Raw genomic sequence first — 21,561 nt, forward strand, 5'->3', positions numbered from 1 at the left:
AAAAAAAAAAAAAAAAGAATATGCTAAGGGTCTAGGTAAGCCATAATAAAGGGCTATGAAGAGGCGTATCACTAACAGCACCGGTCTAGGTCCAGGTTACTACATTCTGGGAGCAAGCTATGAGATAAGACAGTATTTTTCCCCAGCTGTAGACTAAAAATAGGAAAAGTGTTGAAAATAACAATATCATTGTTTTCAAATGAGCTTCTTAACCTTTGTTTGCAACTGGTTAAATTGCAGTAGTTCAGGCAAATGAAGTGAAAATTTCTAGTGAAGTGGTCCTATCCCTGTTTATCAGCAGGAGTTTCTATATTGGAGAGGATTTCCAGAATATAACTTAGGGGGGTTGGTTGGCAAAGCAGCAGGAGTCCGCGCTACCTGGGAAGGGCCGTAGGTTTTGTTGTCCATTGGCACCCCCTCTTGGGTGACTCCCAACTGTGCCCTGATGACCATCATCAGCAGGAATGGCAGGGGGTCCCCTGGTCTTTGCATGTAGTGTCTCACTCACTCTTGGTCTTTTCTGTGAGTTAGTTTAATACACTAAGTGACAAATGAATTAAGCTGTTTATGAAATGAACATGAACAACTTTGTTAGGACACTGTGTTTTCTTGTCTTCCACCTTCAGTAATCCAGAACTCCTTGCTGAGTGACTATTTTGAGAGGAGAAAGGTGAATGGCATCTTACAGGACCTGGGTGGAATGGAAGTTTCCAGAACATGATCATGGAGCACTGGTTCAGCTCACAGTCGCCTCCTGTGGAGTTATTTAAAAGGGCCCTCTTCTCTTTCAGTCAATATTGAACACTTACTGTTCCTTGGGCACATACAAGAGAATGTAATGTCCATGTAATGCAGGAGAATATAAACAATGCTTCTGGCTGTATGTATACCTCAGGTGGATTTACTGCTTACATTTCAGGGAGGAGTGTTAAGCTAGTTTAATTTCTGGGTTTCTGGAAGCTTGTTTTAGGGGAAGTTGCACTTTGAGCAATTATTGTATTTTTTGGTTTGCCTTTGGAGAACAGTTGTCAACTCGGGTTTTTCTCACAGCTAGAAAATCGTACTCAAGTGTCATGTCTGGGTTCTTGCTTTGTGCTGATTCTGGAGATCAGACTTCCACAGTGCTTTGTGATTTGTGGCAGACTTGGCCCCAAACCCACATTTTTGCCAGGCCCTATTTTCTATATGGGTTGTTTCCCATGTTTGCCAGATCCTACGAGTGTCCAAGAGGAGCACGCCCACCATACACATAATTGAGTGCTACTCCTGCTGAGCCACATTCCCCAGGGGAGGGGCTTCACAGGTTGTTGCTGTTGTCAGAGCTTGTCTTCTTAGAATCCAGAGGCTTCCAGAGGCTTCCCGTTCCTGAGAAGAAAAGGCCAGCATGTGGCCATTCTGGTCTCTTCATACTGCTCCACGTGGCTCCATCAACATTGGCCCCTTCCTGCCCCTCCCACAGAAGGAACAACACGAGCTCTCCCACTCCACACTTGACATTTGCTGTTCTCTCACTCTGTGACACTCTTGCCCTGTGTACCCATGCAGATGTTCCTGCTAATTCATCTCCTCCAGGGCTCAGCACACCCATCGCCTTCTCAGTGAAACATTCCCTGATCGCGCCATTGAGAATCATGCCCCTTCCCCTGGATCCCACGTGTGTACCCCTCTGTATCCTCCTTCCCTGATGGACTTTCCTCCACGGTATTTATCACATGTATCCTGTCATATATTTTTCTTCACGCTGATTTTTCTTCTAGAATGCAATTCTCTTGACGGTATGCATTTTTGACCAGTTGGTTCCCTGCAGTGCCTGGTACAGTGCATAGTACATAGATGGGGCTCAGTAAACATCCACTGAAGGAAGGCTGAATGGATTTTTGACAAACCCCTGATCATTCTTCATGCCACCTAATTTCAAGAAATAGCCATCTAACATGTTTAGAGAGAATCTGAGTAAACCACAGGAAACCCTTGTTTTCTCCTGGTCATTTATCCTCATTCCCCAGGCTCTAAGATGTGCTAAATACCCAGGACCACTTGGAGCCCGGGTCTGTCCTCACTGTGAACAGCCATCCTCGTAGGTATGCTGACACACGTGGTCCGAGTGGGAATCTTTAGGGGGTGACTCATTCACCTGGGTGAACAAACTCTTCTGTTGGGATCCTCCTTCACTGACCCATTTCACCCTGTGGATTGTTCTTTCCCCTGCTACAGCGGATGGTAAATGTCTCTTATCCTTTTGTGCCTTATAGCGTTCAGCTGGATTGACTTCAAATAGGAGATTTGAACAAATCTACCTGTGCAAGGGCGGTTGCCAGTCAGGGTGTGGTCCTTGGACCAGTAGCACTGTTTTACTACTACACAGTAGCCATCTCTTGGATGAATGTCAGTTTCTCTGAATTATTGATTACGCTTATTCTGTTTCGGTCTGAAAATATTTTAGACTCACTTTTCTATTTCGACTAGAATAAAAGTTAGTCTGCTTTCCTTCCCTATCTTATCTTTGGTTTGGGATCTTTTTCTTATCCAACCTTCTACCTTTATGGCATTTCAGAGACATGTAGGTCCCCTTAAGCATACTTAGTATTTTACTCAAGTGGGAAATGTTCACACAAAGACGGGGTCATGTGCCAACTGTGTGTGTGTGTGTGTGTGTGTCTATTTCATACATATGGAATCTGGGGTTCAAATGTTACAGTCAGACTACCTTATAAGAAGCTTTCTAGTCTTAGAGTGTGTAAATTTTCATGTTTCCTTTATGATAATGTTGTTTGCTTTATTTCAGTGGTGAGTACACCATAAAGGAATGCATGGTGTTCTGTTCGAAGTTGTCCGCTAAACTGCAATTAAGAGAACTTTGCACTGTGAGCTTATCATGTGCATGAATTTGATATATTTCCCCTACGCTTTAATAAGCTTGATTTGAGCTCGTATCTTCTGTCTGGCAAAATTTTACAGTGACAACCTATACCCCAAATGGCTACATAAGTGTGTAGGGGCTCCATGCAAGCACATTTTCTAGCTAGTTCAGTGATATCCCTTCAGGTGTCAGAATCTTTAAGTTTGAACTGTCTTAAAAGTGGTTTTCGTATACTTTTTAATATGTATATTTAATACCTTAAGCGAAAGATGACCCTTTACTCTTCTATTTTGGTGCTTCTAATTTGTTGTGTATTTGTAACCTGCTAGATAATCTTGCTACAATATGTTTTATTTAAGAGTTGGCTCAGAATCATGTCTTCAGAAGGCAAGTTAGAAGTCAAGCAGGTACTTTTATGGGTAAATCTTCGAGCAGCCAAAAGAGGAATGGTTCATTTTGCCCCTTTAGCTTCTCAGTTTATGCCTTTAGATTATTTCATTGTTCATTGATTATCTGCTCTGTAGTGGGAACATACAAAGTTGAAGTAAGCATTCTTAATGTTCCCAGAATCTATTCTGGGGATAGATAAATGAAATACAAAACAAAGCAGAGACCGTATAACATCATCCTGTGGGCTTGGAGGAAGAGGAGTCTTTGTGATTTGGTTAAACTCAATGGAAATGCAAGTTGGTACAGCCACTCTGGAAAACAGTGTGGAGGTCCCTTAAAAAGTTAAAAATTGAGCTACCCCTATGACCCAGCCATTGCACTACTGGGTGTTTACCCCAAAGATACAGACGTAGTAAAGAGAAGGGCCATATGCACCCCAATGTTCATAGCTGCATTGTCCACAATAGCCAAATCATGGAAGGAGCCGAGATGCCCTTCAACAGATGACTGGATTAAGAAGCTGTGGTCCATATATACAATGGAATATTACTCAGCTATCAGAAAGAACGAATTCTCAACATTTGCTGCAACATGGACGGCACTGGAGGAGATAATGCTAAGTGAAATAAGTCAAGCAGAGAAAGACAATTATCATATGATTTCTCTCATCTATGGAACATAAGAACTAGGAAGATCAGTAGGGGAAGAAAGGGATAAAGAAAGGGGGGTAATCAGAAGGGGGAATGAAGCATGAGAGACTATGGACTCTGAGAAACAAACTGAGGGCTTCAGAGGGGAGGGGGGTGGGGGAATGGGATAGACCGGTGATGGGTAGTAAGGAGGGCACGTATTGCATGGTGCACTGGGTGTTATATGCCTAATGAATCATCGAACTTTGCATCAGAAACCAGGGATGTACTGTATGGTGACTAACATAATATAATAAAAAACATTAAAAAAATAAATAAACTCAATGGAAGATATAAGTTTGAACGGGAGAGGAAGATGGGAAGGGCAGTTTAGTTATGGAGACACCATGTGGATGAGGAGGATGTCCCAGGTGGAAGCAAAAAAGTCAGCATCTATATATTCAACACAAATTAAATTGAAATTTTAATGGCATTTTTTTTTACAGAAGTAGAAAAAACACTGCTAAAATTTTGTGGAACCACTAAAGACCCCAAATAGCCAAAGAAATTCTGAGAAAGAACAAAGTGGGAGGTATTACACTTCCAGATTTCAAGCTATACTATAAAGCCATAGTCCTCACAACAGTATGGTATTGGCATAAAAACAAATAGGCCAACAGGACATAATCATGAGCCCAGAAATAAACCCAAACATATATGGTCCCCTGATACTTGGATAGGGAGCCAAGAATCCTCAAGGGAGAGAAGATAGTCTCTTCAATAAATGGTGCTGGGATAATTGGATTTGCACATGTAAAAGAATGAAACTGGACCCCTATTTTACACCACTTACAAAAATTAATTTGAAATAGATAAAAAACTAAAATATGAGACTCGAAGCTCTGAAACTCCTAGATGAAAATATAGGAACAAAGCTCCTTGACATGGGTTTTGGTGATGATTTTTTGGATGTGACATCTAAAGCACAAGCAACAAAATGAAAAGCTTCTGCACAGCAAAAGAAACCATCAATAAAGTGCAAAGAGAACCTTTGGAATGGGAAAAAATATTTGCAAACCGTATATCTGATAGGGGGCTAATATGTAATATATACAAAGAACTCCTGCAGCTCAATGGCCAAAAACGATAACCCAATTAAAAAATGGGCAAAGTACCTGAACAGACATTTATCCAAAGAAGATATATGAAAAGCTTTCATAGGCACATGAAAAGATGCCCAGCATCACTAGTCATCAGAGAAATGCAAATTAAAACCATAAGGTCCTATCATGTCTCACCGGTTTGGATAGTCACCATCAAAAAGATAAGCGATAACAATGCTGGCGTTGATAGAAAAGGGAACCCTCTTGGTGGGACTATAAATGGGTGCAGCCACTATGGGAAACAGTATGGAGTTTCCTCAAAAAATGAAATAGAACTACCCTATGATTTAGCAGTTCTACTTTTGGGAATATATCCAAAGGGAATGAAAACACTAACTTAAAAAGATATCTCCACCATCTTGTTCATAGCAGCATTGTTTACAATAGCCAAGACATGGAAACCGCTGAAGTGTCCAGTGATGGATGAAGAGGTTGTGGTATATACATAAAGTGGAATATTACTCAGCCACAGAAAATGATGGACTCCTACCATTTGCGACATGGATAGATCTTGAAGGCATGCTAAGTAAATCAGAAAACAAAGACATGTTATACGATCTCACACATCGAATCTAAAGAAACAAAACAAAACAAATCCAAACTCATAGAAAAAGATAAGATTTGCGATTACCAGAAGTGTGTGGGGGGGGAGAAATTAGAGAAGGTGGCGCAAAGGTACAGCCTCCAGTTGTAAGATTAATACATACAAGGAACATCGTATACAACACGTGGCAGTAGCTGCCACTGCTGCATGATATATCTGAAAGTTATTTCTTTTTCCTTTTTTCTTTTACCTACATGGGAAAATGGGTGTTAGCGGAACCTGCTGTGGTAACCATTTCACAATATCTGTAAATCAGAACATCCTGCCATATGCCTGAGTTATGCAGTGATGTATGTCAATTATTTCTCAATAAGACTGGAAAAAATTCCAAACAAGCATGAGCAAAGGTGGCCAAATAAAGGGTGTGATAGGAATGGAGTTTATTCCAGTGTGGTTGAAAGAATAAACACCTGTGGTAGGGACCTAGAGGGACACACTGACCTGTTACACACACGCCTGGGACCCAGCGCATCCTTTATGGAGTTGACTTGCTACATCGAATCAGTGGCTTTATATTAAGAATTGTCACACATCACACATCCAGGGATAATTCTACTCACGAGGATCGCTCAATTAATTTTTTTTTAAAGACTTTATTTATTTATTTGACAGAGAGAGACAGCCAGCGAGAGAGGGAACACAAGCAGGGGGAGTGGGAGAGGAAGAAGCAGGCTCCCAGTGGAGCAGGGAGCCTGATGCGGGGCTTGATCCCAGGTCCCTGGGATCACGACCTGAGCTGAAGGCAGACGCTTAACGACTGAGCCACTCAGGCGCCCCTCAATTAATGTTTCTATCTCACTCCTTATTTCAGTGTTCATGTCTTTTGCTGTATTTGGAGTGTGTACCTCTTTCTGTTTTGGGACCCTTGAAACATATTTTCCTTTAACAAATATTCTTTTCTTTGGTTAAAGATTTATTTGTTTATTTTAGAGAGAGAAAGAGAGGGAGAGAGTGGGAACAGGGAGAGGGGCAGAGGATCTCAGGCATACTCTCTGCTGGTCACGGAGCTCCACCAGGGGCTCCATCTCACGACCCGTGAGATCATGACCTGAGCCAAAACCAAGAGTCGAACGAACGCTCAACTGACTGAGCCACCTAGGCGCCCAGCAAATACTCTTGATGTGGTTACTGGAGCTCTTAGAAGGCGGGTAAATCTTTCTGCTTACGGTGTGTGAATAGTAAATATATCTAAGTTTGAAAACAAAGGTCACATTAGATTTTCTTCTCAGGTGTGCCCTTTTACAAAATCTTCGTGGGACAGGGCCAGCACAGCAATTTTCTTGTCCTAAATTCTGAAATATTTTATTTTTAAAACCACTTTTAAAATTCACTCAACTTTTTGTTTTCTTTGTAGAGTTTACATCTGTGCTGACAGTAGCATTTTTCTTTGTACTTTTAGTACGGCCAAGTACAGCGTGTTGACGTTTCTACCTCGATTCTTGTATGAGCAGATTAGAAGAGCTGCTAATGCCTTCTTCCTCTTCATTGCCTTATTACAGGTAACGCTTTTTTAAAAGTGATTTAAAATTCATAATGTTAATTGCATGCAAAATGGGATTTTGTTAAAAGGTCACTTAACTGAAAAAGTGTCATAATACTTGAATGTAATTTGTCCCCTCATCCAGTCATTGTTTTCATGCACAGACATGAACTCTGCATAAAGGCAGACTTCTTTAGATATTGCCATAAGGATAATTGCAGTTACTAAAACAGGCACTGAAAAATGGCCCTAGAGTCATACTTTTAACCCCTTTTCAGTTTTAAACACATAGCAATGTTAGATAAAATTTTTAAAATATGTAAAACACGTAGCTAGTTTTTAAAAAGAAGGTAATCACTTTGGTAAAACAGAAATGGAACAGAAAAGTCCAAAGAGTGAGTGTTGAGTGTCATATTTTCTTTTTTGTAGAGAGGATTTTGATTTTAAAATGTTAATTTGTCAGGGGCGCCTGGGTGGCACAGCGGTTAAGCGTCTGCCTTCGACCCTGATCCTGGCCTTAAGGGATTGAGTCCTGCATCAGGCTCCTCTGCTGTGAGCCTGCTTCTTCCCCTCCCACTCCCCCTGCTTGTGTTCCCTCTCTCTCTGGCTGTCTCTGTCTCTGTCAAATAAATAAAATCTTTAAAAAAAATGTTAATTTGTCAACTTCCCTCTTTTGGTTTCTTGTCTTACAGCAAATTCCAGATGTGTCTCCAACGGGAAGATACACCACCCTGGTACCACTGATCATTATTTTAACAATTGCAGGCATCAAAGAGATTGTAGAAGATTTTGTAAGTTTTTGCTTTCATATAATAAAAACCTTGTATTGAATATAACTTGTAATTTATTTGTTGTTCTGTTTTTCTTTGTTGAAGATAGGAAATTGGTCAGGAAGTTAACTAACCTCTCAAGGTTCATGATGGTATTTTTGGGGAGGGAGTGTGTATACTCAGTGTCTTAAATACCTGTACAGTGACACAGAAGTAGTTCCAACTGTGTTTTCTAATGTTAGCTCTGTGAACCCTCTTTGATTTTTATCACTGATGTTCCTTAAATCCTTCTTTAGAGCTTGCTAATTTGGGTAGCAAAAAGGTGGTATTGCTGCCTCGTATAGCAGCATTGGGCCGGCTGTGCCTGGGGTGATTTTATGAAATCTTCTCTCTCCCCAGACTTATCTCAGTGTATCTCCAAGTTCACTGGCTACAATCATATTCATGCTTTCTCCCCTTTCCTCAGTCTATGGTCTTGTCTGCAGGGTCTTTCTCTTCCTTTCTACCCCTCACTCCCTCCTCCCCTTTCTCTCTCTCTCTCCCTCCCTCCCTTCCCCACCCCTGTCTCTCTTTTTCAGGCTCACACATACACTAGCACACATTATGTACATTTTTTCTGGGAATAGATAAACAAATAAATGGAATACAAATCAGAAGTACTTTGCTCTCAAAGTTCTTTACCAGTAAAATGAATTCAGTCGCTGTTGGGTTTATCATACTGAGTAATTCTTTTAGTCCCACCTAAAAGAAGCAACGCATGAGAAGTCTCAAACTTCTGGGGTGCCTGGGTGGCTCAGTCGTTAAGCGTCTGCCTTCAGTTCAGGTCATGATCCCAGGGTCCTGGGCCCCAGAAAGCCTGCCTCTCCCTCTCCCACTCCCCCTGCTTGTGTTCCCTCTTTCGCTGTCTCTCTCTGTCAAATAAATAAATAAAATCTTAAAAAAAAAAGAAAAAAGAAGTCTCAAACTTCAGAGTGCTCCTTTCTTGTTGGAGCCAAAATGTCCTGGCTGACACCAGAGTAGAAGGCATCCATGTTTGTGACATTTGTCTCCTGAGTTTAGTGAGTGCTGCTGGGTCACAAACCTCTGAGCTGAGCTTCACAGTGTTTGCGTTGCTGCAGGTCCATTTCCTGGAGCCTTGTTTCTCTCCTGATCTATTGTTGCTGTTTCAAATATGCATTTGGAACTTTTGAATCTAAAAACTTTCTTTTCTTTCTGTTAACAGAAGCGGCATAAGGCAGACAATGCAGTGAACAAAAAGAAAACAATAGGTAAGATACCAGGCTGAATCACTTTTTCCACCAGAAAACTTTAGACCCGCATTTAAAGCATTTATAATAAGTAGCTAATGGTATTAAGTGGAGGGAAATGATCTAGAAAATATTTTAAAGAAATAGCAAAATTACAAACCAATACAACAAAATGTGAGTGCAGGCTATTAAAATTTGAACAGAATTTTTCTATTTTAGAAGCTTAGAAAAGGTGGTAAATTTCAGGAACTAGACATATTTTAGGTCTATAAAAAATCCAACCATTCACATCCTTGGTTTATAATTGCTACCTACTTCTCTATTTTTTACTGTATTGATTTCTAGAACATTAGGTCCGTATTGTGTGTGTGTGCGTGTGTGCCTGTGTGTGTGTGTTTAATCTCATAACAACAGGGTGATATTTTTCTTCTGGGATAAATACAGCTAGTTTTAACTTATATGCATGTATCTATATGTGTGGTGTATGCATTATTATGTATATATGGTACGTGGATTGGGGCTCCATTTTGAGGAGTGGTGTGGTATGACTTTATGTCTGAAGATATGGTATGTTGAAAATAGTGAAATTTTGAAAGGAGCCTTTTAGATTTTGAAAAGCTGATTTTTATTTTGATTATCACCAATATTAACTGGTACATTGTTTTTTCTTTTTCAGTGTTAAGAAATGGTATGTGGCATACCATTATGTGGAAAGAGGTAAAAACTATAGGAAACATATTGAGGGTTGCTGGAGGTGGGGAGGTGGGTCGGGGGATGGGGTAACTGGGTGATGGGCATTAAGGAGGGCGCGTGATGTGACGAGCACTGGGTGTTATGTGCAACTGATAAATTATTGAACGCTACATATGAGACTAATGATGTACTATATGTTGACTAATTGAATTTAAATAAAAAATTTTTAAAAACCAGTAATTTTAAAGATCTGCCTGAAAAAGTACTGTTTGGGGACTTGTAATTAATTGCTAGTATTGATCGCAGTAGATGAAGTCCGGGTTAAGACATCAGTAATCTTCCATGTAGTTTTACATCGTGAAGTTTCCCGTGAGGTTTACTCAGAATTGCTGCCTATTGACTCAGTTCCTTGCTTCTTCTGGAAAGTGCTCATTCTGTCAGTTCACAGTTGTGAAATTCATTGATCCTGTTGGATACTTCTGAAATAGCAAATGATTCTCTAGTTTCCAACTCTAATCCAAGAAACCTCTTCCCTGGTCTTCTGTTCTCCTAACTGAAATCCAGCTTTTGTTTTTTGTTTTGTTTTTTGTTTTTTTGTTTTTTTTGAAGATTTTCTAACTTTGGAGAATCTCACTTCTAACGTTTTGGGTGGGAAGAGTTTTGGGTTTAAGGTTTTACTGTGAAGTGTAAACAGAGGTGGAGTGGGGGTTGGAGGCCAGCCTGTTTCAATCCTGAACTTGGTTGTCATGACCAGCAGTCACTGCTCTTAACTTTACAGTAGTGAGAAGGGTTTGCCTCCACGTCTCTGGAAGCATGAGGTTGGGAGGATTTGGGGATGGTGAGGGTTTTTTGGGTTGTTTATAGTGATGAGTAGAAAATGTAGAAGAAATATGCTGTGCCATCTGGGTATCTCGTATCTGATAAAGTTAGCTTTTTAAGTGAGCCTCTGTTTTACCTGGACCTTCTTAATTGTTGCAAGATGTTTTTTTGGGGGGGATGACTTTCTTGACTTCAGGATCCAAAGATGATTAACATGATTTCAAAAGAAAACTACTTTTTAGAAGGTTCACTTACCAATAGTTTCTCCTGCTTACCATTTAACAAGCAGTGTTTAAAAATGCTTCTATGATCTTTTACTCTGCAAAATACCTGTGGCACAGTAACTGTAGCTCTCAGCTTCGTTTGTGTTTTGTTTACTTTGTTATAAGAGAACTGTGAAGTCTTTTTATAGTGTTTTGTGATAACACCTTAACCGTGGTAGCAATCTAGAAGTCCTGTAATGCCAATATTAATTGACCTCCCTCTTATTAGAAGTCTGTGGGTTCTTGGTAGTGGTTGGAAATTCTTGACCTCATAGAGGTTAGAAATGCTCAGTACTGTGGGGGTTCAAGGATTCCCACTGCACTTAGGAATGGCCTCTGTTTCTCCAAACGCTTCCTGACACCTTCCCCTGGCCCAGAAAGTAACGAACAGTGGCTGGAGGGAAGAATGCTTGGGATTTGGATGTTTGCACTACATGAAACAGTAGAAAATGAAGTGATGATCTCTGAATTCTGGGTCTAGGAGTTGATGGCCTCACAGACTCCTAAAGCTCATTACCATTTCCTACACACATTTGAAGTTAAAAAAATCCCAAAGCAGATACCTGTTATATGCTTTGCCACAAATATTTTTATTTCAATTAAAATGCTTTTGTTTGTTTAAATGCAGCTCCTAGCATGTCCCAGAGATGGTGTTAGGTATTGGGGATGCAAGTAATAATAAAGCACGGCCACCGCCCTTAAGAAGCTGCCCACCCTTGTTCTCAGCCTTCAGTGGGCTTTCCAGTAGCTTGACTGGCTGGTCTAACACTGAGTGCTGTTTCTCAGAATTTCTGATTTGGGGGGCGCCTGGGTGGCTCAGTCATTAAGCGTCTGCCTTCGGCTCAGGGCTCGATCCCAGAGTCCTGGGATCGAGCCCTGCATCAGGTCCCCCTCCCCCCCCACTGGGAGCCTGCTTGTGTTCCCTCTCTGGCTGGCTGTCTCTCTCTCTGTCAAATAAATAAATAAAATCTTAAAAAAAAAAAGAATTTCTGATTTGGGAGTTCCACTGGGCCCTAGATTTTGCATTTGTAACAAGTTCCCAGGTGAGGCTGATGACGCTGGCCCGAACCACTGGTGTCATGGGAGTGGCAGGCAGCTGGATAGAATGCAGTGCGGTGCTGAGCTCTGTGTAGGGGCATGCTTCAGATGCTTCTGGAACAAAGGGGAGGGACGGCGAGTCTAGACCCATCGGTTCAGATGAGCACAGGCTTCCCTCATGTGATGTTCAGGTGTTCTCTTGAAGGATGAATGAGAGGTAACTATTTTAAGAGGGAAATGCTGTTCCAGACAGAGAGAACTGGATGAAAGTCTGAGGTGTATGGGAAGCAGAGCCAGGCACATCTGCAGAGTGGCTCAGAACAAGGATGAGAATATGGGAGAAGACAGGTGATAAGAGGTACCAAACACCAGAGATGTCAGGCAAGGTGGGCCTGGCTATCTTTAAGCTTCCGAAAGCAATACAACCCTAATCCGAAACGCTGAGCTCGAGTTGGCAGTCCCCTGGGCTGTAGCACAATAGTTAGTGAAGGCTGGGAGGCAGCTCTTCAGTGCAACTCGATAGCTTCGGTTGACTTTGAGAAAACCTTTGAGCTTATTCTTAAAAATTAAGAAGCTTGAGAAGTCCTCTGAGGCTAGAGTGGATTCAGGAATCTAGAGGGAGTTCTTTCTCATCTTAGGAATTCTCATTTGGGAAACTTCACACACTCAAGGGACAACCATGCGTAAGACTACCAAATAGAAAACCATTTTCAAACACATTTCCAACCACGTCGTTTTTCATGTGCATGGAACTTCGTAGAACTTTGTGACTGGGATATGAATGTTTCTTTATTTAAATAACTAACATGGGAGAAAGCCATAATTTCCCTTTTCCTCCCACTGAATTAAGAAAAAAATCCACTGCCTTTTTTCTTTTGAAAACATGCCCAATTTTCCTTTCTAGTTTTTAACTAACAGCTTCTTCTGATTTTTTTATATAATTAAACTATTCACATAAAATTCTTTTTTTTTAAAGATTTTATTTATTTATTTGACAGAGATAGAGACAGCCAGCGAGAGAGGGAACACAAGCAGGGGGAGTGGGAGAGGAAGAAGCAGGCTCATAGCAGAGGAGCCTGATGTGGGGCTCGATCCCATAACGCCAGGATCACGCCCTGAGCCGAAGGCAGACGCTTAACCGCTGTGCCACCCAGGCGCCCCTCACATAAAATTCTTTTACATTTAAAAACATTTTCAGTTTTCGTAAGCATTCCTTACTGTTGTACTGATGGTTGTTAATATAGCTCAGTAGCACCTATTCTTTGATTTTCTTTTTATTGTGGAATGTGGAATATACTTATAGGCCTTCCTTTTGGCTTTAAGTTGATACTAACTTCAAACATACAGTGGTTCTGGAATTTAACTTTTACCCCCCTTCCTTACATTGAGCCTGATTTCTTACTTCCCCACATGCTTTGATAGTGCTTCGATTCAAAACACTAGCAGGACATGTTTTTAGTAAAACCTCCTTTTTCCTAAAAAAAAGTTAAATATAGTCACCTGCCAGCGCCATTCTCCTAGCTTGCAAGATCCAGGAGTCTTTCATGAATATTACTTTCATACGTATTTCTGAAGTATTCGGTTCGAAATTCTTGATTTCGAATACTTAGAATACTATTCTAAGAGAATAGTAACATGCATTAGAGTAAGAAGGAAGGCATAGTGCCCATGTTGAGTTTTGAACTTACTCACGTGTGCTGAGAACAGCCTTTGTTCTTGTGCTCTCTGAGAATCGTGGCCTCTGTGACTTTTCACACTCATAGTGTCCATTCGGTTACACCCCTGCTAGCAGAGACTGACACTTAGCACATGCCTGTTTCAGGCCAGGTGCTTGCATATACTCCCTTAATCACTGCATCAGCCCTACAAGGTAAGTGTTGATCTTTCTCCATTTTATAAGTGAGGACGCTAGAGCTCACAGAGGTGAAGAACTTGCCAAGATCCCAGGGCTAGTGAAGCTCAGATCTGAACCTCAGCCTGCCTGACTTGAAAGCCGTATTCTACCCAGCTGGGTACTTCTGTGACGTCATGTAAAGGATTTACAAACCCTTGGTCATGGTGCCCATGTTCAGCAGATTAAGGCCTTTTTCTTTAGCTTGGGGTCTTGTGTCTGGAGAGTCTGTTTCCCTAGGTGGTCTCTGACTTTGGCTGTGTCTCTTTTTGGCAAGTTCTTGAGGCTGTACAAATCTTCTCTTTTAACTGGTGTGTTTCCAGGGGACCTTTTAGATGTACTGTTCATGGATGAATTCAGTATTGCCTTGTAATCAGACCACTGGCCCATTGCTCGGTTTTGAATCTTGGGTCTAACACTTACTGGCTGTGTGGACTGTGATCAAGTTATTTCTCTTTGAGCTTCAGTTTCCCCATTTGTAAAATGGAGAAAATTTATGTGTGTTAACTCAATTGATCCTTGCAATAATCCCATGAAATATGTGCTGTCAACCTCATTATATACATAGATGAGAAGGCTGATGCCCACAGAGTTTACATAACTTGCTCCGGGTTACTCAGGACTAGCAAGGAGTCCAGCCTGGGGACTTGAGCATGGCATTCAGACTGGCTCTGGAGCTGTGCACTTAACCAGTTTCCCTTACTGTGTACAGCTTTGCGATTGTTCCCAAGTTCAAAAGTGGGGATTTGCAAGTAGATGGAATAATCGTAAGAAAATGAGACCTTGATAGTTGTTCTGACTCTTCTCTTTTCTTACTGTCCCTTGGTTTTTTTTTTTTCTTTTTTTATTCAACATCACTGTTTTAGAAAGGCAATATTATCATTTGTATCGAAATGTTTTCCTTCTGTTCTTGTCAAGGAAAATAATTTGGGCTTTTGTATTAAGCTTCATGGCATAATTATGTAGTAATTTTTTCTTCAAATATTTAACTACCTTAATGACTGTTTGTGCTTTCCTGTCTTTCACGCTTCTCTGTCCTTGTCCTTGGTTTTCTAGGTGGCGGTGGGAGACATTGTGAAGGTCGTCAATGGGCAGTACCTCCCAGCAGACATGGCCTTGCTATCCTCCAGGTTAGGTGTGCGAGCAGGCACATTGTTTGAAATAACTGTGAACAATAAAACATGAAGTGGTGACTACAGGAATCACAAGCCATCCTCTCCCTTCCATCCCCCAGAGACACCAGCCTTCTCTCACCAGCCTGTTCTTCTCTTACTTGTCATTTGCCTTTTTTTGTTCCTGCCTTAATCCTAAATTTTCCTTTCTCCATTCCCTTATACTTTCATAGAACTCTTTTAGATACACTGATTCATTTTAGTNCAGGCTATCCCCTTCCCCCACCCCCTCCCCTCTGAAGTCCTCAGTTTGCCTCTCACAGTCCATAGTCTCTCATGTTTCATTCCCCCCTCTGATTACCCTATAGAACTCTTTTAGATACACTGATTCATTTTAGTCTCGTAGCAGTTCTGGGCTATTCCTCATTCATAGGAGACTCCCCAGAGCAGTGGAGTGATTCCGCAGTAACATGCAGATTGCAGCCTCTCTGAGGCTTGAGAACCAGTCTTCTGGTGGGTCCAGCCAGGAGTCTTCCCATGGAGCCAGGGCCTCCTTTACTAGCTTCTCAGAGATCTGGGCCATGTTCGCAGCAGAGACATGACTTGTGGTTGGTGTTGCCCCTTCATTCATCCACATTGTATCCCCCTTTCTGCCCAAGTGCCATTGCCATGTTCTCCAGGTAGTTTCATGCTGGAAGATGTCACCAATCACTGAGTGACATGAATAATGGACCGTGCAGTCCATGACTTTTCCTTGGCTTGATACATAAAAGTATATATCCAAGATGGAGTGGTATAGTTAGGATATGAATAAATTTTTTTTCATGAGTTCAAGATTAATTTCTGTGATAAGACTAAAACTTCCTATGTTTATGTGCTGCAGGGACTCTCCTAGATGCTCACACTGTTGGCATTTTCTTTGAATGCAGACAGTGTTGCTTTTATTGGATTTGATCATACATTGGATTCTAAGCCTTAGCATAAATTTTCTGCTTGAGATAAAAGGTTTAAAAATAGGATCCCAGGCCCATAGAGAAGGAAGAGCATACATAGGGCAGGACTCATGTATGTCTGTATTGATTGGTAACAAGAGAAATAGTGAAATGTGGATCACTTGACAGTTTGGAGCATGAGTTTTCACCATAACCCTCAGAAAACCTGGTTTTAGTATGAGATGGTTTGTCTGAGCTGACAACATGTTTCTAGGATGCTCATTACTGTTTGAGTCTGTACATTGTGCTAAGCAGTCCAATGAGTACATTATCCCATTTACTCTTCCCCCAAACCCTTGGTATCCCTCCTTTATATGTGAGAAAACACAGAAACAGAGATTAAACAACTTCCAAGTCCACACAGCCCACAAAGGTAGCAGTAGGAGATTTTAACTTAGTCAGTGGGTTATAGACTTCTCTTGACCACTAACTATGCACCTACCCCAGTGATTAGAAGTAAGAATACAGTATCCGCCATGCTTATTGTTTTTTCTTTTTAAGATTTTATTTGTTTGAGAGAGAGAGAGAGAGAGCACGAACAGGGGGTGGGGNCACGAGCAGGGGGTGGGGCAGAAGGAAAGGGAGAAGCAGGTTCCCCTCTAAGCAGGGAGCCTGACGCCGGCCTCAGTCCCAGGACCCTGGGATCATAGGCTGAGCTGAAGGCAGACACTTAACTGACTGAGCCACCCAGGCGCCCCTGCCATGCTTATTGCTTCTTCAAGGGTTCTGTCCTTAAAATTGGATGTTTTGATTAAAAAGTTACCTGTTGACATAGTAAAAGGTGCAGGGAAGAAAAGGCTTGCCAAGCCTGTGTCCTGATTGCTGAACTCTGGCTGTAGTGTTCTTCAAAAGATGTGTTTGTACTGGCTGTGTCTAGCACTGCTCTTTTGGTCAGGAGCAGGCCAAGTCTCAGACTCTAATGGTCATCCAAACACAGTGGTGGGGTCTTAGCTGGAACATGCTGTGTTTCCCTTAACCCACCAGTCCTCTTCTCATTCTTCTTCCGTTATTTCTGCTACTTAAGGTCAAGCAGCCATTATGTGGGGCCCGTAAGGGTGGATCATTGGGAAAACAACTTTGTGTTGGTGTTGAGCCTCAAAGAGGCGCGTCTTTCTGGCCAGTTACTATGAAAGTGGTTGAAGGGCCAGTCAGCAGACACAGTTTCCATGGGGATCTTACTAAACTTTGGCTTTTTAAATTTCTCTCTCCATAGTGAACCACAGGCAATGTGCTATGTTGAAACAGCCAATCTAGATGGGGAGACGAACCTTAAAATACGTCAGGTAAAGTAATCTTTTATGACTTGTGTTGTTATGGAGGCCCAAATTGAAAATTTGGTCCACTGTACTAGTCAGTGCTTTTTCTAGAGAAAAATGTTCTGCTAGAATGGGTTATGCCTTAACCCTAATGGAACCCATGGGAAGAACGTGGCTTTTATTATGAAGGGAACCTCTTGAGAGAGACAACAGGTTAGAAAAAGTGAGCTTCATCCAAGTATGGGTCATGAAGCGTATCTTGCCTTAATTTATGTCTTAGATTTACGTCTGTTAGTGCAGGTGGAAAGAGATCCTTTGAGCTAGGTTGAGCTGTGTGTTGGAAAGGGCATCATCTTTATGGAGAGATACTGTAGAGAAGCTCTGGGTACCTTACTTTACGTTGTTGTTTTAACTGAGACTTTAATTCTAGAGAGTAACACATTAAATACAAAATTTCTATGTCTTAAATCTGTTCTTACCATACATTTTAATTCTAGAATGAAAAATGGTCTTTACTGTAACATGAATTTTAAGCATTTGACACTCAAATATTCTGTCGCATAAAGTTGAATTTGTTAATTCTATCCACCTGTCTTTCTTTTCTACCTTAGATATTTGATTTAGGTAGGGTTTTTTTTTTCTGTTTAAAGAAGAGTTGCTGAGTACTAGCTATAATACTAATATAACATTATATTAAAAGAATGCTTTATTCTGTTTTTATGACTTGTATTAAAGTAGAGCTAACAGAGTGCTCTCTGCAAGGTGCTTGAGTATGTGGTTACTTGTAAGAACGTGGATGTTCCCGGCACAGTGGGAGAATCTTCACTTTGCACTTCACGGAATTCTGTGGAAACTTTTACATTAGGTAGCTATGGCAAAGGCTGCCTGGGAAGTCTATCTTGAGGGGTTGGTACCTTGATTCGTTAGCCTCCCCAGTGACTCCATTTTAGATGATTCATTATTTCCTTTGGGTTAACGATGGGGATGCTGAATGTTGTGAATGTTGTCCCCAAACCTGGAAGACTGTATTCAGTTTCCTCTTTTGGTTTAACACTTTAGGGTCTGAGTCACACTGCTGACATGCAAACAAGGGAAGTGTTGATGAAGTTATCTGGAACTATAGAATGTGAGGGACCCAACCGCCATCTCTATGACTTCACTGGAAACTTGCACATAGATGGGAAAAGGTATCACTTTCACTTTTCTTAGTTTTGTTTTTATTTTATTTTATTTTATTTATTTTTTTGTTCTTAAATGGGACTAAGAATTACTGGAGTTGGTAAAATATCAGCTTGTTTTTTGGTTTCAAAATATTTTAAAACTGTGAGATTTCTTATGTTTAGCTTAGATATGAGAGACCAAGCTTTTCCTGAAGCACAATTTCAGTCGATATAAACCTTCCTCCTTAAATTTAAGGAAAGAACTGATTTTTGGAAGGAAAAACAGCCCCAGGGTCTGAAATGAGATTAAAGGCACTAGCTGTTTTTCTGTGTGTATTACCTGCCAGGAAGGAGAAGTAGTTTGGGCTACATAAAATTGTCCAGAAAAGCAGAAGAGAAGCATATCGAGTGTATAAGAGCTAATCTATTAATTAGAGAAACATCCTTTTGTTTTTTTCTGACTAACATTCTTCTAAGTAGCATTTGTTTTTATAAAGTTGAGTGGAAGGATCAGCAATTACTCTTCCTTTAGAATATTCACTGCCCTGTTGTCTATATTGCGTTGTCTTTGTCCTCTTGGCATTTGTTTGATTGTTGGAGAGTCATTTTTGTCATTATGTTGGGGTGCAGTTTCTCCCTTCTACCCATCTTTAATCTGCATGCTCCTTACCGATGCTTCCCACCTTTGTATTTTGAACAGACCCAAAGGGAAGCACCTAACCGTGGGAATCAACCCCAAATAACTATGACAACTGTGACTGCTTTCTTGGTTTTCTTTTAGCATGCAGAGCCATTCCATAGGCTCCCCATTTTTACATTCCACTCATCCTTTTATTTAGTCATTAAGTCATTCTTGACAAATCTGATATTCTAACTTTAGAGTCTATAAAATAAACTGGGGTTCCCAATAAATAAGCTTCTGGTTATTTTAGCAATGTCCTTTTTGGGTGTGAAGTTTTATACCGATGGGTTTTTAAAAAATGCAATTCCCTCTAACATGGATAGTGATGAATAGATAGGATAAAACTTTTATTTGTGGGTCCTTTTTTTTTTTTTTTGTAGTGGAAGGCAATGGTAACCTTTATTGCCTCTCTGTCTCAGTGAAATAATTCAATTTGACTAAAAGAAACGATCAAATTAATTGATTGTGGGTTTATGTTTAATGGGGAAAGCTCTTGCTCATTTGTCAAACTATCATTAAATATAAATGTTGTTTCTTATTTTTAGCCCTGTTCCCCTTGGGCCTGACCAGATCTTATTAAGAGGTACACAGCTTAGAAATACTCAGTGGGTCTTTGGCATAGTTGTTTATACTGGACACGACACCAAACTCATGCAGGTAAAACATTTCTATGCTGAAAAACAATGCTGATTTCAGTCTTTATTTTTTCTGTCCATTTTTTATGGAATAGAGAGTGCAAATGCAGATGTTGCATTTAGGGGGTGCAAATTTGTTTGTGAACCTAAATTTAGAAAGGGAAGTACCTTTTATTTCTGGTTCCTTGGATAGTTTTTCCTGGATTTCCATTATTCTATCAGATGTTTGTTGCCTCTTGTTTGATATATCGATGGTCTTTGTTTTTTCCAGATTTGGGGGACAATCAGTTCTAACTTACTTTATCTTCTGGACTTAAGCAGAGATTCATTCTATCTTCCTTATAGCTCTTCTTCTCTTCCTCATGCCACGAATTAGGATTTTATAGTAAATTGTCCTTTTAATTGAATCCTTGGCAGTTTAAAATCAGTTATTTTTGAACTAATATTTATACACCAAAGTTCATTACACCAAAAAAATTAAGTTAAAATGATTTTGCTTTTTCTCTCTGTTAACGATTTTCAAAATATTTGTGAATTTACGGCAGCCCGCATTTTTGTATTATGACATATTTTACCATACAGCTTTTGAAATTCTGTATAAATCAGTGTCCCAATGTGTCATTTCTTATATTTCTTTGGTATCTTTTGGATCTTATTTTGCTAATGGTTGCTGTTCATGAGAATCAGCTTTTCAGCTTGTCTACTCTTTTGTATCACTTCCAAAGCATGTATTTGACTGTATTTCCTAGTTCAAAATTATTTAGTGACCACCAAGCATTAAGTCTTGAAGCAGGCTGTGTGGATACAATAGTGAAAGGCCCAGCTGACCCTCTGGGAGCCACAAAGGCTAAGGAGTAATACGGAATTACCAGATAGAATGAGAATCGCTGCTGGATGTGTCATTACAAAGTGCTGGGGGTTTCTACAGAAAGGCCAAGCAACCCAGGATTGGGGCTGTTGGTTGACTAGATACTAGAAACCCATTTTAGATGGAGAGTTAGAGAGGGGGGCTCTTGTGTTGGCCCACTGTCTGAGGTCAGATGACAGAAGAGGAGAGAGTTAAATGTTGAATAGAACAGATGAGATGATAGACCCCATGTCTACCCCAGCTGGGAAAAGCAATGGAGATGGGGTGGCAGAGAGTGGGGGAGATGGTGGGCATGAGAAGTCTTCAGAGGCTCATGACAGTAAAGACTATTGCTGTTGCCTCTCAACAGGCTGATCAATGTGTAGGGCACTTATCTTGGAGTTTCTGGGGTGGAGAGATCAGGGAGTGAGCCGTGGGAGTAGGAAGCTAATGGTAGAGCTGTGGGAGGCCATTCAAGGACTGAGAGACAATACTTCTGGTGCTCTGTGTTGTGATTTTGAAGACAGGATAATGGCAGGGCAGGGGCCAAGATGGATACCATAAGCCAACTGCTCACCTCTTTAGAGAGTGAGGGACGTGGCTGAGAGGTTAGTGGATTTGTTGAGGGAAGAGGCAGAAGGCAGTGTAGCCAGATGGCATGAATTTCACAAGTGAGAGTTTTAACATGGCATTAGAGGCATAAAGCATCAGGAGTACTATTAGCTTCAGATTCCAAGGCATGTGAGACTTTGCTGGAGCACCCTCTGCTTGAGGGGCTTCAAGGAAGGAGTGCTTTCAGCTGGGAAGAAAAGCTCCCAAAGGAGGATGAAGACATGGAGAAGTTTTGGTCCTAGGATGGTAGGGTGTGTTGGAATGGCTACAGAGGGAGTGTGCACGTGAAGGTGGGGATCCATGGCAGCCGAAGGAACAAATAGTTGGTGAATGCTGAGGCCCCTCTTGGATGGATCAAGATTATGCAGTGTATCTGAGGTGTGTTTCATCTGTCCTTCCTGCTAGGTCCTCACCGGTT

The 21,561-nt window shown here is 41.0% G+C and overlaps 1 protein-coding gene across 1 annotated transcript in view; it reads left to right on the forward strand.

The window, feature by feature from the left end:
- Positions 1–21,561, forward strand: part of ATP8A2 (ATPase phospholipid transporting 8A2) — a 498,496-nt gene that overhangs the window by 46,258 nt on the left and 430,677 nt on the right. The window contains exons 3-10 of the mRNA XM_034663775.1: positions 7,046–7,145; positions 7,819–7,917; positions 9,119–9,164; positions 9,820–9,860; positions 14,904–14,977; positions 17,165–17,234; positions 18,267–18,394; positions 19,595–19,706. Coding sequence (XP_034519666.1) covers positions 7,046–7,145; positions 7,819–7,917; positions 9,119–9,164; positions 9,820–9,860; positions 14,904–14,977; positions 17,165–17,234; positions 18,267–18,394; positions 19,595–19,706 — 670 coding nt within the window. The remainder of the gene's footprint in view (positions 1–7,045; positions 7,146–7,818; positions 7,918–9,118; positions 9,165–9,819; positions 9,861–14,903; positions 14,978–17,164; positions 17,235–18,266; positions 18,395–19,594; positions 19,707–21,561) is intronic.

The sequence above is a fragment of the Ailuropoda melanoleuca genome, chromosome 7, assembly GCF_002007445.2.
Source record: "Ailuropoda melanoleuca isolate Jingjing chromosome 7, ASM200744v2, whole genome shotgun sequence".
Lineage (NCBI taxonomy): Eukaryota > Metazoa > Chordata > Mammalia > Carnivora > Ursidae > Ailuropoda > Ailuropoda melanoleuca.